The sequence below is a fragment of the Vipera ursinii genome, assembly GCF_947247035.1.
Source record: "Vipera ursinii genome assembly, chromosome: 3".
NCBI lineage: Eukaryota > Metazoa > Chordata > Lepidosauria > Squamata > Viperidae > Vipera > Vipera ursinii.
In genome coordinates this window covers 89154222-89174553 of record NC_139516.1, presented here as the reverse complement: position 1 = coordinate 89174553, position 20332 = coordinate 89154222, and the positions used below count along the sequence as shown (strand labels likewise).

General features: G+C 38.2%; 1 protein-coding gene across 1 annotated transcript in view; it reads left to right on the top strand.

The window, feature by feature from the left end:
* Positions 1–20332, top strand: part of COL11A1 (collagen type XI alpha 1 chain) — a gene marked incomplete at its 5' end in the record, with an annotated part of 287402 nt that overhangs the window by 259257 nt on the left and 7813 nt on the right. The window contains 4 exons of the mRNA XM_083358489.1: positions 2038–2091; positions 2177–2212; positions 2341–2394; positions 4185–4422. Of these exons, the coding sequence (XP_083214615.1) occupies positions 2038–2091; positions 2177–2212; positions 2341–2394; positions 4185–4422 (382 nt within the window). The remainder of the gene's footprint in view (positions 1–2037; positions 2092–2176; positions 2213–2340; positions 2395–4184; positions 4423–20332) is intronic.

Genomic DNA, 20332 nt, shown 5'->3' with positions numbered 1-20332 from the left:
GGCAGGAGAAACCTTCAGGGACCACAACAGGCCCTCAGAGCAGAGGAGATGTTCTCCTAAGAAACTGGCAGAATCAGTTGGAGACATTATGTGACACAGAATGTGTCATTTCAGGCCACTTCACCCATGTACATTAGTATGTTCTATATTGCTCACATGTAGACTTTAGAGACAGGATAAGAAAACAGCCATTTCTATAGTGGACCATCCTTGTGGTTGGACAAGGAGACTGTGAATCTGGCTTGGGTCTTTCCAGTTCTCATAGATACTTTAAAAATGTATTTATGAATGTTCATTTATTTTAATTTATCATAAAATACTGTAGAAAAATGGAAAAGTTACGAAAGCAAATAAAGAAAGCACCAACAAAGAGAAAAAGAAAAATATTTCCCAGATGCAAAATCAATACAGAGATGACTAATCCAGTGTATACAGTGTTTGGAGATGTACTTTTGGTGAAATTAAAACATTAATAATTCCAAAAATCCCAAAGCACTTCAGCTAGTGTTAGCTTCATTCCAGTAAGCAATACATGGCTGAAAATATTCTGGTAATTGAGAGCCGATTTTAATTTTATTGAAATTTGCTTATGACTATTCATTGCATTCCAGATCTAAATGTAATCTTTTTATTTATTTTTCCAGTTATTTGTCCTACTCGTTCTAGCAATATAATTCCATTGGCTTTCCATTAGTGTTATACACCAATGTGCCCCTTGACACCACAATTAGATTTTTGGATTAAAATGAAATCTCTTTCTATATCATCTTTATAATAATTACATAAGAATATTAATTTTTAATCCACCTATGCATAAAGTCTGTGCACTCGGGCTGGTGGCTTCAGAGGTCTCCTTTCCTTTTAAACTTTACTGAGTAGTAGTAAAATGGAAGTAATCAGAGTAAGATCTCTTCACTTTTCTACATCAACATCAATATAAATCCAGAACTGAACATCTGTTGCCCAATTTCAGGCAAGTTTTTTCCCCTAGTTTTTTTTTTTCTATATCATTCTCAAGATGCTTTTGAAGTTCGTTTCATGGTGTTTTGATATAAATTATTGTGAGGTGATGAGGTTTAGAATTAGGTTTTCTGTTACACATTTCTCTATTACTTTGATATCTCCCTGACTGCTGCTGCTTGCTCATCTGAAAAAAGCACCCAGGAGGAGTTTCTCCACATTTCTGCATTTAATTGACACATGGAGAGGAGACAAGGGAGACTGCAGACTGCCAGAGATAGAATTTCATTTGCAGGAAAAGGACACTTACTCTCCTTCCATACCTTGTATCTAAGGCAGGGGTGGGGAACTATGGTCCTTTTATGATTTGTGGACTTCAACTCCCAGAATTTCTGAGCCAGTTGTGCTCAGTCCACAAGTCATAAAGGAGCCATAGTTCCCCACCTCTGATCTAAGGTGAGAGTGAGAATATCATACATTATGAGACTTCCACTAAAACCTTCTTTGCTTTTGGATGAAAAAAAAGTTAAAAGCATTTACAGGTTGTCCTCAACTTATGACCACAGTTGAGCCCAAAATTTCCTTTGCTAAGCAAGGCAGTTGTTAAATGAGTTTTGCCCCATTTTACAACCTTTTTTTGCCACAGTTGTTAAGTGAATCATGCGGTCATTAAGTGAATCTGGCTTCCCCCATTGACTTTGCTTGTCGTAAGCCCATTGGGAAGATTACAAATGGTGATCAGATGACCCCGGGACAGTGCAACTGTCATAAATACATGCCAGTTGCCATGCGCTCAAATTTTGAACACGTGACCCTGGGGATGTTGCAATAGTCGTAAGTGTGAAAATCAGTTATGAGTCACTTTTTTCAATGAGTCATAACTTCAAACAGTCACTAAACAAATGGTTGTAAGTCACTGACTACCTGTGTATGTCTTTCCAATTAAAAGGCAATACAGTGTTTCTTAACCTTGGTAACTTTAAGGTGGGTGGACTTCAACTCCCAGAATTCCCCAGCCAGCAAAGCTGTTTTTAATGGAATAAACTAGCAATGATTTTATACGTGCTCTTTTTCTAGGGAATTCCTGGACCAGCTGGGCCACTTGGTCCCCCAGGCCCTCCTGGTTTACCTGTAAGTAACTATGCCCAATTTACCTTGTTTTAGTTCATTATATACAAATGCAATTTTGTGTGACTGTGTCTTACTTTTTCTATAGGGTCCTCAAGGCCCCAAAGGCTCTAAAGGTTCAACGGTAAGTTGCTCCACACAGATTCTCCCACCTCCCCCTTCCCCTCCCCTCCTGTCGGCCTTGGTGTGGCTCACTATTCTTTTTCAATTTATGAGGTTTATTAAAATTATATCATTCTACCCCCTTCGTAGGGTCCTGGTGGCCAGAAAGGTGATGGTGGTTTACCTGGACCACCTGGGCCTCCTGTAAGTAAGACTCCTTTTGATTTGATCGAAATTGAGTACACTATTATAGATGTTGACTGCAAAGCATAGCCTTTAAATATGACAAGGAGATTAACATCTGACTTTAACAGTGTGTGGTTGTCCCCTGATAATCTTCAAGGAAAGCTAAAGCAGGGACTTTTTTTTTAAAAAAAAGCCAACAACACCATGGATATTTTTAGTTATGTACAATAATATCAGGCCAGATTAAGGCCAACTGATATCCTATGCACAGCCCAGCAATGGTGCTTTGGTGCAGGTATATTGTACAACAAATACTTCAATGCAACCTCAGCGGGTGCTTTATTGTTAGGACATCTTTTTTGTTCTGTTCAGTCCTTGATGAAACAGCCAAATACTCTTACGCTTATTAACACTGATATTTTAAACCATAATTAAGATGGATAATATTTATTTCATTGTATTCTCAATGGCTTATCCTACTTAAGCATTAGAATGTTTATCATTTTTAATCAATACTCTATCAATATCACTGTATCAGAATAATATAATGCATTATGTAAGTTTTACAACACTCAAAAAAACAAACAAACCACTGGTGGCTCACAATGGAAGCAAAATTCTCCTATCATAAGACAAAAGAAATGTGCTATTTGATGACACTTTCAAATCAAACTTTAAAACTTTGGGCAAAGAAAAGATTTGCTTTTGACAACGCAAATTAAAATGAAACACGGCAGAGTAGGATAATTACCAAAAGAAAAAAAAAGACTAAAGTTGAGTGTAGTAGTGAAAAAGTTAAGGGCATGATAGCTATGGGGAAAAGATTGGAGCAAGAGGACTGTCCATGCTAGAAATGTTTCTTTCTCTTTTATGTTAATACATAATATTAAGAAAATATGGGAAGCTGTGTACCTGGTCACCCCAAACCTGGTCATCCCATATCAGAGTCTAGGGCCTAGGCACATGTATGTGAACAACTAAAAGGAGAAAGCAACTGCATACAACATTTTAAATTAACCTTTTTATTTTTTTCAATAATTAAATACATTATTAATTGTGACTTTTCTGCCTTCCTGGTAAACACCTGGTTCTGTTTCTTAGTAACGGTGTGACATTTCTATTTGAACAAACCAGTGGTGGGATTCAAATATTCCAAAAAAAACAACCAGTTCTCTCCGTGTATGCTGCTTCCGGAAGTCCATTCTGGGCCTGGGCAACAAAAAATTAGCTACCAGTTCTACTGAAGTGGTGCGAACCGGCTGAATCACACCAGTGGAACAAATGTTTATTTCTATATTACTTACCTATTTTATAATAGGTTTATGGTGTAATAATTTTGTTTTTCATAAAAGTTTCATTTTCCCTCCTGGGAGAACGTCTAAGACCGTGTTGGCGAACCTATGGCACTCATGCCACAGGTGGCACACAGAGTGCTCTCTGTGGGCACACGTGCTGTCGCCCCAGTCCTAGGCCTTCAGCTGGGTTTTATAAAACCTTTTCGCTTTAGGCCTCCACCGCGATGTGCAAAAAGAAAAAAGAAAGTTTCAATGAATCAATTTCAACTTCTTGGGGGGGGGGAAGATCTCGCAATTTGGAATTTTATTGATTGAACTTTTTAGTCCCACTGAGTGCCGTTACCACCCGATGATACATAAGTGGGTTTTGGGTTGCAGTTTGGGCACTCAGTCTCTAAAAGGTTGGCCATCACTGTTCTAAGCTTTGGTCAAGTATTGTGGTTATTTGTATTATTTGTATATTTGTATTTTTTTAAAAAATGGAATGGAAAGCTATTGGCTTTGTGTTCCCAGGGACCTCCAGGTGAGGTTATTCAACCGTTGCCAATCCAGGCCTCCAAAAAGTCCAAGAGATCCACAGATGCCAAGCTATCTATTGCAGAAGATTACACTGATGGAATGGAAGAGATCTTTGGCTCGCTGAGTTCTCTGAAACAGGATATTGAACACATGAAATACCCAATAGGCACTCAGAACAACCCAGCTCGAACCTGCAAGGATCTGCAGCTCTGTCACCCAGATTTTCCAGATGGTAGGTTAATATTGCCTTATAAAAGCAAAATTTGCCAAAATCTTGATCTGCTAACACCATTTCATTCATTCTAGTTATATTGGTTTGGGTGTACACTACCAGTTCTCCAAAGTCCATATCATATGTCCATTGTCCTATTTTAAGAAGTTAATTAGGAGATAACTTTGGAACTACAGCAAACTGAGTGACTTTAATAATGTGCCTTAAGGTTTGGTATATGTTGATAAATACATTCAGAGGATCAAAATATTTGTAGTTACCTGAAACATACACACATTTTTTTGCTTTAAAAATACAAAATACTGCTTTAAATTTATATAGAAATGCATCAGTAATATTTCTGGCACATAATAGCAGTAAATGAAGTGTTTTGCTATTTTTCTGGTTTCACATTTTTCCTTATTACACACAAAAATGTTCCACTCATTAAATCATTGTTCCTCTATAAAATAGAATGAAACACCATGTTCTTTGTGCATCACACATATTAATTCTACATCTGGACTTAAAACTCTTAACAGGAACTCTTCAGTTAGCCCCACCAAGCTGACTAGACTAAAAACTCTATTCTACAGGAAGGCTAAAACTACTTTTATTGAGATTAAAGGTAAAGGAAAAGGTTCCCCCGTACATGCGTGCTAGTTGTTTCTGACTCTAGGGGCTGGTGCTCATCTCCATTTCAAATCCGAAGAGCCAGCGCTTGTCTGAAGATGTCTCCGTGGTCATGTGGCCAGCATGACTAGACGCCAAAGGCGCACGGAACACTGTTACCTTCCCACCATAGTGGTCCCTATTTTTCTACTTGCATTTTTACGTGCTTTCGAACTGCTAGGTTGGCAGAAGCTGGGACGAGTAAAAGGCGCTCACTCTGTTATGCGGCACTTGGGATTCGACCCGCCAAACTGCTGACCTTCTGATCAACAAGCTCAGCATCCTAACCCACTGAGCCACCGCGTCCCTCTTATTGAGATTAGCAATACTTATAACAGAATCTTGCAAGTTCAGTTGTCCTGTGCCTCCACATCCTTCTTATAATTCAGTGAATTAGGGAGGTATCTGTTTGAGCTCCCTTTGAATATTATCTGGACATTCTGGATTGAAAAAAAAATGTTGCAAACTGTTTTGCGTAGGTAACAGATCCTGCATATTTCCCATCAAAGTCATCTTTCTTACTCTACACTTCCTAGCTGAGAACTTTCCCATGCATGAAACCAATCCTCTTCCTCCCTCCCTCAATTCTTTTCTAACCAATATAGCAGTTGAATCAAACAGAAGGTTGTTAATTCCTTCTTTCTACAAAGCTGGGAATTATTGCTTATGAGGAGTTTATTTTTTATTAGGAGATCAAGCTTTCTGGATGTGTATTGGAGATTGTCTCCCTATCGAAAGTTCCTGTTGTAGAAGCAATTTTCCTGACATTTTTGTGCCTATTATGTTTGAGTGTGGTACACCAAGTGTGGTACATCAAATTATATATTTATTGTCCAAGATTCACAAAAGAAGCTCAAAGGAATTGATCTTTGCCTTTGTGAAATCTGATGGCTGTCATATCTTCAAATACATGCCAGGAAGTTTTGTCCTCAGGGATGGCAAATTATCTCAGTAATTCTTGAAAGAAAAAGAGAGAAATGAGAGCTCAGGAAACAAGGTTACTGAGTTTTTAAATCAAGTTCAGACTTCACCAACTGGATTTAGCACCACTGATAACTATCTCTTCTGCTGGATTTGCTGGACACCAAATTTCATTGGCATGCCAAGAAAAATGAAGATTAGGCAGCACATGAAGGGGAGATAATAGGATGCATCCCAGTAACTACTTTGAGTCAAGAATGGGTATGTTGACATCATTTGTGTTGCCCCCTCCCATGACAGAGCTTTATTGGGCCTCAGGAAAGATGATGAGCAATGTTGTTTTCCATAGTCTCCTCCTTGTGAGATATCATCAATTGGAGCAACTTTTCACAATCTTGGAATTAGTTGATTCATTAGTACCCCTGGCAGGGCTACATCCTATCACAAAGAATTGTATACAGCCTGTCTCAGGACAGAGAATAACAAGAGGTGTATGATCAGTTTTTACTTGAAAAGCACTGTCCAGCCTGCTGCCTGGAATAACACACACACACACCAGTCCTGATCTGTATGTCTTCCAGCCTAGAATTATCCTGAAGGTCTTTGAAAAGCTGGCTTGGCTCCCAGGCTTGGGATTAAGATAATGGCTGAATCCTGTTGATTTTCTTTTTTCTAATGACTTGGATTTGTTTTCTATGCATGTACACATTTCTTTTCCTTTTCGTTTTTTGGTGCTTATTTTTTAAAATGTAAGCCACCAACCGCTGTTTGGGAATTGGACAGGTCTAAATTTAGATAGATAGATAGATAGATAGATAGATAGATAGATAGATAGATAGATAGATAGATAGATAGATAGATGGATGGATGGATGGATGGATGGATGGATGGATGGATGGATGGATGGATGGATAGATAGATAGATAGATAGATAGATAGATAGATAGATAGATAGATAGATAGATAGATAGATAGATAGATAGATAGATAGATAGATAGATAGATAGGCACTGTCATCTTGAGCACACTATTATTAGGTTCTAAACTGGAGATAATTCTTTTGAATTACGCCACAGAAATGGATGTGAGCTACTGTATATCATAGCCCTGTTCTTTTCCTTCCTTCCTTCTTCTCTCCTTCCCTCCCTGGAACTAAATGAGGATCCTTGTAAGCTTTCTCCAACTTCTAAGCCATTTACTTCTTAAAAAATAAAATAAATTATACAAGTTTTAGCAGGTGTGATACAGTTCTGTTTCGTTCCCATTGAGAATTAACTGGGAATGATGAAAGTAGTCTAAACAAATATAGCACACAGCTTAATATGATATAAATTCATAAAGAGGATTTCAAACTGGTTGTCATGGGTCTTTGTGGAAGCTTCTCCTCCAGCCTGCCAGCCCCCAAGCCTATTTATATATCTGCATTTCCAGGATGATTTTAAGAAAAAATCAGGGAGGGATGTTGAGTCCTGTTTTTTGTTGTTGTTGTTTTCTTGTCTAATGTTCTGCCCATCCAGACAGCAGACAAATACTGCCAAGCACATACTTGACTGTATCATTCTTGTTTTCAAAAGCAAATAGAGTCTTCTTTTAATGGACAGATCCAATCTCCAAAAAAGGCTTACCAGAAGTCTGGTAATCAATAATGTTACGTATTGAAACCTCAGTTCTTCTTTGAGGGGGAGAAAATGAATATGGGTACAAGACACCCATATGCTAGCTTGTCTTAAAACAGGAAAGGAAATTTATGCACAGACTTTTTTTTTAATACAACATACTATCTGCCTTATTTTCAGTTCCTTTTGTTGCTGAAATCACCATATGTATCACTCCCATCCATAAGGGCATATCAAGCTGTGCTTTCTGCCTTTTATGGACAGGATAACAGGATAACAATTGTTGACTTTCACACCCCTTGTAAAATAAGTTGGACCTGGTGAGGCAGCAATCTTTTGAGACAGGCTAGAGATGCTTGTTATATAAACATCTGAGCCACAGAGGACCACCAAACAAACTGGCAAACATTCATGATCTGAAAACAGCAGAAGGTAAAAGCTCAGGATTTAAACTTTGAGTCATGACAAGTTTTATTCTTGTCTTATCACCAATCTAATGCGTTTTGCATCTTTGGTTCACTTGGATTGTAGACCAAAATTAAATGGCTTATCTCACTTCTATATTTCTTTCTCTTAGCCAGAGAAAACCTTTGCTAGCCGGAGAATGTAGCTAGGTTGTGTATCTCCATACTTCCTAGCCAGTGGTGGGATTCAAATATGTGAACAACTGTTTCTCTGTGTGGATGCCGCTTCCGGAAGTCCGTTCTGGGTCTGGGCAACAAAAAATTAAGTACCGCTTTTGCTGAAGTCGTGCAGACCGGCTGAATCCTAGCTATTAAATAACTATTAACCACTATTCCTAGCTATTAAATAACTTGTTGGGTATGCAAAAAGAGACAAGAACTTTCCCCAAATGGTGCTGACATACTGTTTGTCTTCAAATCATAGTGATGTTTATTGTTATGGTACTTTTCAAGGAAATAATTTCCCTTTATCTCTAATGTACATTGTGGTCAAGCTTAACAATATATAGACATACATTTCTCTGGAGAGCTTTTTAGTTTCTTCACTGTCTTATTTATTCTATTCCTTGAGTCGCACAGGTGTTTCTTATCAGACCCTTGATAATGGTTGCTCAGTTTGAGAACTGCTTTTAGTATTTTCCTTTCTGTGCTGGCTTTTAGCCTAGACGTAAAGCAAAGAAGAGCCTTTTGGAAAGTCAGCATTTTGGTCAAGCTTTCCAAGCTCACCCCCAAGTCTAGTCTTTCCAAATATCAGTCTTTTCCAACAGCAAGTCCACTCTATAGATTCCTCTTTAAAAATAAATCTTGCCTCTGCAGTGTTATCAATTGCAGATTTCTCCTTTTCTCCAAGTATCCTTTCTTTAGTTGTTCCTTGACACACACAGTACTTCCAGTCCACCCAGCAGAGGCACAACACCAACAGTCTCTCCCATCACCTAACAGATCTGCCATTTCATATTTTTTCACCCCAAAGGCAGATGTGCCCGCTCACAAATATCTTTATTAGGAATGATACTTTGGGGTATATATATAAATATATGACTCTTGGCATAGAGTTGGCAAATAGACAAGAAAATTTCTATCTTGGGACCAATTGACTACACTTGAATCTACCAGAACAGCTTAACTGTCACATAAATCTACTTGATATGGGGGTGTGTGAATTAATAGCTGTGTTGTGGAAGCTTAAGCTCAGTACAGTTAATTTTGAAATAAGTTTTTTTTTAATCATTCAGTAAAGTCTGTTGATGGTGTTGTCTCCACTGATGGGGAAATCTTTTGAACTTGTATTGCCTCAAATCTACATTTACTGACTTACAAAGTAGTATTCCCTGTCTTCAGAGAGCAACTGTTCTATATGTTCTGTGTTTTATACAAAATAACAGTGCAAAGTGGTATTCTGCCATGGCTAGGGATTCTCTTCTGAATGATCTGCCAATTTTCTCTACCTTTCTGTCATTGGAGTTGGAATGTTCTTTATGTAAATTAGCTACCTGTGAGCCCTACCCTTCATATCATATTAAGCTTTTCCAGATGCACATCCTCTTTTTGTGTGCTTTGGTGAATCAAAAAAGAAAGCTTACCTCCATCTCAGTGTCTCTTGGGCTAGGCCTGGACTATGTATGTGCATACATTTGTCTCTATTGAAACAAGTCAGGCATGTCAAACTCGCGACGTCGCGCGACGTATCAGAGCTTTTTCCCCATTGCCGGCAATGGGGTGGGCGCAGTTTTGTCGTGACACATCCGGCCCGCGGGCCGGCAGTTTGACACCCCTGAAATAAGTGAAGTATCACTTCAGCATCAGCTGCTTCTTATAAAGAACTATCTTATCTGCTCAATGTAAATCAGTGTTGTTGTCCATATCGTATTGTGCATTGCTGGTTTGAAATCCAGACAAAAAGCATGTGGGATTTGGCAGACCAATATCATCATTAGTTAAGGACTTCCAGGTAAGAAATGGTGAACTGAAGACAGCTCTATAAAAGTAGAACTAATTTTCATGGCAGAATGGAAAGCTAGCAAGTAGACTAGTTCTTCGTAATTCGAAGATGATGGACAGGCAGCAAAGGCTGTAAAGAGCTCCTCCAAAAGTAAAAGCTTTATTTTATTTTACTTTATTTTTATTTTAACTTTTTAACCTCTTTTAATATTGTATTTTTAACCTACTCCTTTTTAATCTATTTTAACCTTTTAAAACCTTTTAAACCCATTTTTAACCCATTTTAACCTATTTAAACCTAGTTTTAAACATTTTTAAACCTGTTTTAACAAACCTGAATGGGGAAAAGGAGGAAGAGACAGCACTCTGCAAGAGAGAGTTTATCCAAGCCATTGAAGCAGCAGAAAATGGACAATTATATTGCAAACAGTCTGTTCCAGTAAGTAACTCATTCGCAGGCACATTATCAGATAAATTTAATTTATGTGACTCATTGGAATGGGACTTACAAACCGAACTGGAGAGCAAACAGCATGTAGAGCTGTCCTCCCTCTCGGAGAATGGCTCCCCTCCTTGGAACCCAGAAGCAGCCTTTTTTTGCACAGGAGGGAGATGTAACAAATTTAAAGGGGGAAAATGTGACAGACTTCCTCTCTAGAGAATGTTTGCTTACAGCTCAAACTGTAAACTCAATATATGATCTTTTGTCAATTGTCATAAATAAGATCGACCGCCTGAAAGAATCTTTCGCAAAGTTTGATAGGAGCTACCCAAATACCGTAGAAGAACTTGGGAGGACAACCGTGGATAGACATGGGATGGCTAATTCAGAGAATGAAAGTAGAGAAGGACCTTGTCTTCCTTCCAAAAATTTGAACACCCATAGAGAAAACACTCAATCAGGCAAAGGCCTAAGAGATGACCAATATAACTGCAGTCTGCAAACTAACCAGGTTACTTTGCAAATTTATGACAAGAGAGTAAATAGAGGGCATTGGAGCAATAGAGAAGCTATTAGGCTGTCCCTGAGCCAGCTGCTTCGCTGTGAATTCACTCTGATAGATCTACTACATGCAGAGTGGCTGCCAGCAAGAACACAATGTATGAGAATTCTCCTATCGTTCAAGCAGCCCACAATTCCCTCCATGCTCTTCAGAATGAAGCCCTTTCTGAGCATCTTTTCAATATTTCCAATAAGGGTCTTTTGCTCAGACAAAGTGTGCCCACTCCTGAAACAGCGTCACCAAGAGGGAACCATCACTTTAAATCCAGGCTGCAACAGCCCTCACACTACTAAGTCTGAGGCTGCTGCAACTGAACTGACCCTGAGAAGGCAAAGGAGCAATATACAAACTGTGTTACCCACAGCTGCTGGAACTGAGGATGTGCCAGAGGAAATTCTGATTGACCTATTCAGTGCATTGCCGGAACCTGAGTAAGTTAATATCATTCAAAGATTGGATGACCTAAAAGAGGCACTGACAACAACTCAATCTACAGCAAAGCCTCTATTTAATTTGGCTCCACTAATCACGCACCCTTGTGACAATATATTTAATCAACCATCTGCCCTTACCTCAATAGTAAAAAAGGTACTGTCACACAGGCTGACAATGGGGTAACTGCACTGACTGACCCAGCCTCTGAGAAACAACTGAAAGACAAAGGGCTTCATCACACAGTGCCCCCTAAGCTGACAAACACTAAGGATATAATCCAGATTCCATCCTCATTTGATTTAGAAGTTCCCACAACATCTTTTCACAAGATGAATCCTCAGCTACGCCCCTCCAAAAATGGACATAAATCTGCATTGATAGACATAAGCCGGAGTACCTGCCCATTGGAAAAAAAGTCATTCTTGGAGCAAGAGCAGAGGCACACTGGCAACCGAGATATAGAGGAGCAACAACAAGTCCTGCAACCTACAAGGAGAAATATTGAACCTCATAACAACTGTGCTTATATGGGAAGCATACATGATATCAACCTGGCTCCAATGTCAAGTTGACATCTGGCATTTTTGCCATTTAGCCAATCAACCAAGCCAGACCACCTTGCCTCCAAGAACCCCATACAGTTGATGACCTGGAATGTAGCTGGCTAGAAACGGATGGTTTGACGTAATAGCCTTTCAAGAAACCTGGTTAACTGAAGTGGATGAACAAATACAACTGCCAGGCTTTCAGGGATGGGCCTCCCGAGCCTAAAAAACAAAGAACAAAGGGAGACCCTCTGGTGGGCTATGCATTCTTATAAAGCAAGAGTTGCAATGGCAGGGGGAGAAATTATATAACGAAGATAAGTATCCGTACTTCCTAGCTGTCAAATTTGAGTATGACCAGTTTGAGTTAATATTGGTAAATGTGTATATTCCTCCAAGAACATCCCAGCACTATAATTCTGAATACTGGATGGGTTTGGAAGTTATCCTAGAAGATATATCTGTACTGTACCCTCAGTCCATAGTGGTATTACTAGGAGATCTGAACGCTAGGCTGGGTCCGTCTCTGTATGAGCTTGCCCAGAAGAAGGGAATCCCATGGGAGTTCTTTGATAACCATCCTCAATGGCTCTCAAGAGACTGTAAAAGTAATGCCACTGGCTTGCTCCTAGTCTCCTTAATTTTTAAGGGTAACCTCCAAATTTTGGGGGGTAAGGATAAGAATTACACATACCCTTATACATACCACTCACCCAATTCAAGTAGCGTACTGGATCTCTTTTGCATGTCTAGAGATAAGGCTGACCTCTTTTTGGAGGTCACAGTACACCTTAGCGACAATAGTGACCATCAACCTGTAAGCGTGATATTGCGAGGCTGCTCAGATTTAAGACCATATAACATGGCTGACAGATGGCTCACCAAAAAGGTAGAGGTGACCCAAAATAAAAGGTTAATTTGGGCCAAAGTTGATACTAAGGCAATATTAGAATGCCTTAAAACAGAGAATGCTACTAAGTGGGCTAGAACAATCCTGTCATCTACTACTGACTGCATGTCAGCCTTCAATGCATTCTCCAATCTCTGTAATATACTGAAAAAACACCTAACAACTAAACCCACTACAAAAAGAGCCCAAGTGGGTAGACCTCGCTGGTTTGATCCTGATTGCCAGCGACTGAAAAAGAAATTGAAGGCAGGCATGAGGCTTGCCCAGAGGAATCCTACTGCCCATATACAAGCTAAGATGCTGCACACAAGAAGGGAATATAAAAAAAAAACTATAACATTAAAGAAAAAATTTTTTTTGTCATTTCAATCTGGTCAGAACTCGAGTTGGCTTCCAGAAGTCATAACTCAGTATTATTTTGGCACTCTGTAGCAGGTATCCTGAAGGAACGGAGATTTGTGTTCAACATACCAATCTCTGCTGAGGACTGGGAGAATTATTATCGGTGCTTGTTTGCCCCCACCAAACCGGTAAAGAAACTATCTTTAAACAGTGATTTAGTAAACCCTAGAACTCCCCCCCACTTGGCCACCAGTCTCAGAAAAGGAGATACAGTCCATCATTAAAAGCTTAAAGAGCAATAAAGCACCAGGCGAGGATTTTTTTACCAGCAGAATTATTTAAGAAATTTCCCAATTGGATGGGTCCTGTATTAACAGGTCTTTTTACAGACATAAATAACACCTGCCATATACCAGATGGGTGGAAGATGGCAATAGTTGTCCCCATATATAAAAAAGGGAATAAAAAGGATCCTAGTAACTACAGGCCCATCAGCCTGATTGACATTGTAGCAAAAATATATGCTAGGTACCTTTTGAACAGAATAGAAATCTGGGTAGAGAAAAGCAACATCCTCACAGAAGAACAAGCAGGTTTTAGACAAAACAGATCTACGATTGATAACTGCTTTGTCTTGAACCATCTAATTGCCAAATATGCCTATAAGAGGAGACCCCTGTTTGCTGCTTTTATAGACCTTACAGAAGCATTTGATATGGTAAATAGAGAAGTACTATGGAGTAAATTAACATCCCTTAAAATAGAACCCAGACTCCTGGCTTTGATTAAAGCCCTTTACACAAGTACCTGTTTGAGGGTGCAGTATGGGGTTAATGGGGCCCTAACAGGATTTACCCAAATAAAGGGATAAGGCAAGGGTGTATCCTGGCTCCATTATTATTTAATTTATACATCAATCACTTGCCTGGGTTAATGAAGGATACCATGGTATACAGGCCAATGATCCTAAATACTTACTGTAACAGCTTGCTTTATGCTGATGATATGATTTTATTATCATACAAGTAGGATTACGCAGGCTATTAAGAAGATTCAGCTCTTATTGCCAGGATAACTCCCTAATCATTAGCAAATCTAAATAAAAAATAATGGTGTTTGGAAGAGACCATCAGAGACATAAGTGGCAATTAGATGGTGAACCAATTGAACAAGTTTACACCTTTGTATATTTGGGTGTAACTCTTTCCAAGACTGAATCTTGGGCCTGCCATCATTAATGGAGTACATTTAGAGCAAAAGCCTGTTCGAATTTACTTCTCAAACTAAAGAACCATAGTTACCCAGGGTCCCTAGCCCCATTAATCAAGGTTTATAAGGCTAAGGTTACCACAATGCTTTTGTATGGAGCAGAAATTTGGGGTCTTTACTCAACCACAGTTCTAGAACAAAGACAGTCCCAGCATATGAGATGTATTTTGGGTGTAGATCCAAGAACATCTGCTGCAGCAGTTAGAGTTGAATTGGTAATTCATACAATTCAGGCACTATCTAAAATTAGAGCTTATAACTACTGGTGCAAAGTTAATGAAATGGAGACTGATAGACACCCCAAGTTATGCCTACTAGAACAAATAAAACTACAATCACAAATCTCCTGGATCACCAAACTAACAAATTTTGTAAGAAGCTGTGGCCTTCCCATCTCTTGCATAACAGGAGAACAATCCAAAAAAAAAAGTTGCCCAAAGAATTAGGGATATAGAAGCACAAACTGATATAGCTAGCTATCCTTGGTAAGGTGGGTAACTTGAAATGGCTGAGTAAATACAAACATACTTTTCAAGTAGACAGTTATTTGAAGTCACAACTCCCAAAACATCTCAGGGAGATATTTACGCGAGCGAGATTCGAACAGCTTGACACAATGGTCAGATATGGGAGATTTCATGCTTTACTCTATAATGAACGTCTCTGCATTTGCGGAGCAGCGGAAGTAGAAGACCTGGCTCACATCCTATTTGACTGTTGCCTGTATAAGAGGGTGAGAGACAGTTATCTTGGTCTATATACCAAACAAGTGACCCATTGAGATCCCCATATCAAAACAACTTACCTTATGTCCAGCCAGAACTTGAAAATAACATTTAATGTAGCACAGTACTTAAACAAAATGGTCCAGTTGAGATCTACATATGTGGGGCTGATTGGGGTAGATTGTACATTAATACAATTTCATTTTAGATTGTGTTTTATTACCATTTCAGTTTAAATTGTATTTTATTCTAATTCCATTTTAAATTGTATTTTATCAAATTCCATTTTAAATTGCTTTTATCAAATTTTAGTAACAATTTGTGCTGGAACTTCGCACTTTGATATGGCCCAAGGGCTAATCAATAAAGTTGTTCATGTTTGTAATTCCTCTCTGGATGAAGAGAAGACTTGGGATTGCCCACAAGTGCTCCAGGTGGTTACTCTTTGTGAAGAATCTACAAGACAGCAGTCTCCAGAGCTTTTAAAACTCTGAGAGATGAGGGAAAGCCATCTTTGTTCAAACTGCAATTGATGCCTTTGTGGACACTGGATTCCAAATAACATTTGTTAAGTGTTTCATAGTATTTGGAATCTTGGGATTGACATGTTTTACAGTATTCAGTGAGTTCCTTTCAATTCTTAACAAACAAAATTTTAAATAAAAGTTTAAGGCCTTTTTATTTTAGCAAAATGATTAGAACATTGCTTATGAAAAAATATAATGGACATAGGGTCCAGAGCTTGGAATTAATTATAAAATCCTGCCTGTGGGGTGGAACCAGAAGGAACTAAAGATTACAAATAAAAGACAAGAACATTTAAAATTGATTTACTAATACAGAATGGAGCAAAATATTTTAACATTGGGCCTATTGAAGGCCATTTGTGAACAATCGACAAAAGTTAATTTTAAGAGTCCCTGTCTCTGTAGATAGATTGCATTTAAACAATGTTTTGGAAGAACAAGTTCCACTGTACAAGACTTAGACTGATCTTTAAATGGAGTTAAAAATGACAGATATTGAATATTTGGAATGTATGGAAAAAGATGCTACACTAAATATATAAATAAAACCTGCTGATGTCTTAATTATTAAAAGTCATATAAAAGTAACAAACCAAAAGACCTGGATAATTTTCCTGTACTGGATTTTCAAAAGGCACTTGCTAAAACTTTGAAGCATTTTATGAGACAGGACAAAGAAAAAATGAAAAGAAATCAAGTTCTAGGTCATTATTTCAAGGGATTAAAGATCAAGATGGTTAAATGGAAGGAATATAAAGTTGTTTTATTTAACTAAGGTTAAGTTATTATCTCTGGTAACCCTTAATGGATTTTGGTTGATCAGGACTAAAATGGGAGGTTTTGAGGATTTGTTTATAGACAATAGATGAGATATAAGAACAAAACATTGTTTGCTGTATTGTAAGAAAAGCTATACTTGTTTAAACTTAAAATTGTTTATGCTTGTGATGAAAAGAAAAATCATTTATTTTTATATGACTTATTTTCCCTCTATAATCTTATTTTCTATTTTTTATTTTCTGGACTTTCTATTTTTTTTCATTTCACCTTTTTATTATTTTTTTAGGTTCTATTACTTTTTATCTTTTTAATTGTAATGCATAATACCACTTTATAATGCCTTTGTAAGGCCACACCTGGAATAGTCAGGGCTTTTTTTCTCATAGAACGCTCAGAACGGCGTTCCAGCACCTTTTTTTCTGCAAAAAAGCTCCCTCTATTGTCTTTAGGAGTAGGCAATCTTGGCCCTTTTTTAAGACTCGTGGACTTCAACTCCCATAAATCCTGAGCCAGCCATGCTGAGGGGAAAGAGAGAGGTTTCCAAGCTGAGCCATGCTGGCTCAGGAATTCTGGGAGTTGAAGTCATTGAGTCATAAAAGAGCCAAGGTTGCCTACCCTGCACTAGAGGAGGACATTAAAATTATTTACAAGGTTACTTCTTTAGGAACTAAACTTTTACAATCTAAAGCAGCTAATTCAAAAAAGCCAACAGGAAAGAACCTCACATTTTTCATCTGCTTCTGTCTTTTGGAAGGTAAAATTAGATAACAAAATAATCTATTTCCTGTGTTAACATCTCTGCAATGAAATCAATAAAGGTAACAGGAAAGAAATGAGAAACATTTTTCTCAATGTAATATGTCTAATTTAGCTGATGCTAGAAAAAAATAGTATCTTTTGTACATACTCAACTACAACTAAACCACTTTAAATTAAACAATTCTTAAGAATGAAATATTCTTAATTTGGACTGTACTTTTACTGTTAGGACTGTTGTGTGTTTTGAAAAATAGATTATTTAGAATCTAGTTATGTTGCACTTCAGTCTTTAAATAATTAACCTAGTATATACATAACAATATATGATGTTTTCCCTGGTGAGCTTAACATCAATAACAACATTTATTAAAAAGGCTAAAATAATTTCTGGTGGTATTATCTGTACATTAAAATTTTGTTTAGTCACAATCTTTCACTTTTCACATTCTGGACAAGCAGTGGTCATGTATCCTAGCAAAAGATGTTACATATGTGCATAAGTGTAGTCAGTAGCATATGCCTTTTTAAAAATATCAAACATGCAAAGAAACAAAAAATAAGTCCAAAATATCTGTATTACATCCAGAAATGCCAACTTTGCAACCAATATTTCTCATCCATAACTATGGCACCCTAAGGATACCTGCATACATGCAAATGCTTCTCTGGGATCAGTAACGCAGCAGGGATTGCTTTTTCCTTCCAGTAACGGATTGCTGGGAAATACCAAACATGGCCTTGAGAATTCCAATGTTTGTTACAAATTTTTCTGGATGTAATTGGAAAGAGGCTGTTTGGCGCCAGAGACCACTGCCACAAGGAACACAGCTCTGGATTGGGGTTCAGAGCAGCTCTGGGTGGGGGCTCAGCATGGGCCGTGGTGTAGCAACTGCATGGAGGGGAATCCCCATGGCAGCTGTGGGGAATCCCCACGACATGTGGCTCTGAGCCGCAGGGGCAGGGGTGCAAAGGATGGGCAGCGATGCTGTAGCAAGACACCGGCATTGCTCCCAGTGACAGCACCTCTGAGTTCCAGCACCTTTTTTTTTTTTTTAGAAAAAAAGCACTGGGAATACTGCATCCAGTTTTGGTCACCAGGATATAAAAAAGATGTTGAGACTCTAGAAAGAGTGCGTAGAAAAGCAACAAAAATGATTAGGGGACTGGAAGCTAAAACATAATAGGAACAGTTGCTGAACTTGGATATGTCTAGTTTAATGAAGAGAAGGACTAGGGGTGACATGATAGCAGTGTTCCAATATCTCAGGGGCTGCCACAAGAGGGAGTCAAGCTATTCTCCAAAGCACCTGAAGGCAGGACAAGAAGCAACAGATGGAAACTAACCAAAGAGAGAAGCAACCTAGAACTAAGGAGAAATTTCCTGACAGTGAGAACAATTAATCCGTAGAACAACCTGCCTCCAGAAGTTATGAAGAGATTGGACAACCATTTATCTGAAATGGTATAGTGTTTCCTGCCTGAGCAGTGGGGTGGACAAGATGACCTCCAAGGTCCCTTCCAAGTCTGTTGTTCTAATTCTAATTCTAATAAAATTATTATAAAAGAAAAAGTTTTAGTCTAACGAGGACCACTATTTCTTTTTCACTTTAGATTCCTGTTCTTATCAGTGTCCTTAGTTGTAGGATTTCTGTAGCAGATGTCAGGCAGGCTTAGAACTGTATGCTTGAGAGAACAGATAACAAGTGAAAGAATGATAGTTATAGGGAAATAGCCTGTCCTTACTATACAGCTTATTGTTTCATTCTAAACAGATTGCCCCAGATTGTTGGGGGCAATTAAGCTGACTTTGTAATAATGCTGCTTGGGGTGTGTGTGAAAGCCCTAATAAGCAGGCATATACATAGAATGAAGGCTACTGCTAAGCTTGTAAGCCGCCCTGAGTCTTCGGAGAAGGGCGGGATATAAATGGAATTTTTAAAAAAAACATGGTAAAAATTTGATAGCTTTGAGGTGGAGTTGAAGAGTTATGTAACTTGCTATATAAAATGAAGACTTTGCATCTGTAATCATTACTGCAAAATAATGAAAATAGTTTATATAACGTTTCTTGTTTCATAGTACGGTCTTACGTATTGATATGCTCAAAACATTTAGATGATTTTTAAGGAATAGTCTCCTGCATCCTAGACCGTATCAGACATTAAGTGAAATGGCAAGTGCATTTTTTTTTTACTGTGGTGATGCCAGTTCTGGTTAAAGAAATAATATGACTATTTTCCAATGTCAGTTTTTTTCCATCTAAAAAGATATACATGAGAGATATTTACTGTTGTCTTTTCTTTTTCCACATTGTAGGGGATCGTTAGGGGAGCTGAACTATATTTTTAAATGTGGACATTATTTCTTGTTTCTTATATGTTATGCACATATTATTCTTGTGCCCAGTATTCTTCTACTAGGTCTGTTTTGCCAAGTGTGAGGGCAGTGATCAGGTGCCAGGCAATTCTTTTGGATCCAGAGACAATGAACATTCCAGTAAATAAAGGGATTTTAAGCTTTATTATTAGCTCAAGAAAACTGATTTAAAAGCAAAACATAAAAAAACCTTACATACCAAGCAAGATGATACCCAAATCTTTTACAAGCTTCCAGGAGCTCCTTCATAACAATAAAAGAGATAACAGAGATATCCCAAGGACAGCCAGTTTACACAGCACCCAGTGATATGCCTAGGTTTTTATCAAAACCTGACAACATGACTTCATGGTCCTGCCATGGTCAGGAGACTGCAAGATCTGACTTTGACTAGGTAGCATGTGACTCTGGGATGAGAATCAAAAGTCTGAGAAAAATGTTAAAGCTATATGAAGATTCCTCCTCCCTCTTCTCCTTTATTTAGTAAATGAGTAAAAATACCCAGCAGTTTAGCTCAGAATGAACTCTAAACTGCTAGACTTTTCTTAATATGGAAGAGAAATCAAAGTATGTCACTGAACTCCTTGAAATAACAATGGTCTTCTGCATTGCCACTGCACAGTCATATAATTGATATGGATTAAA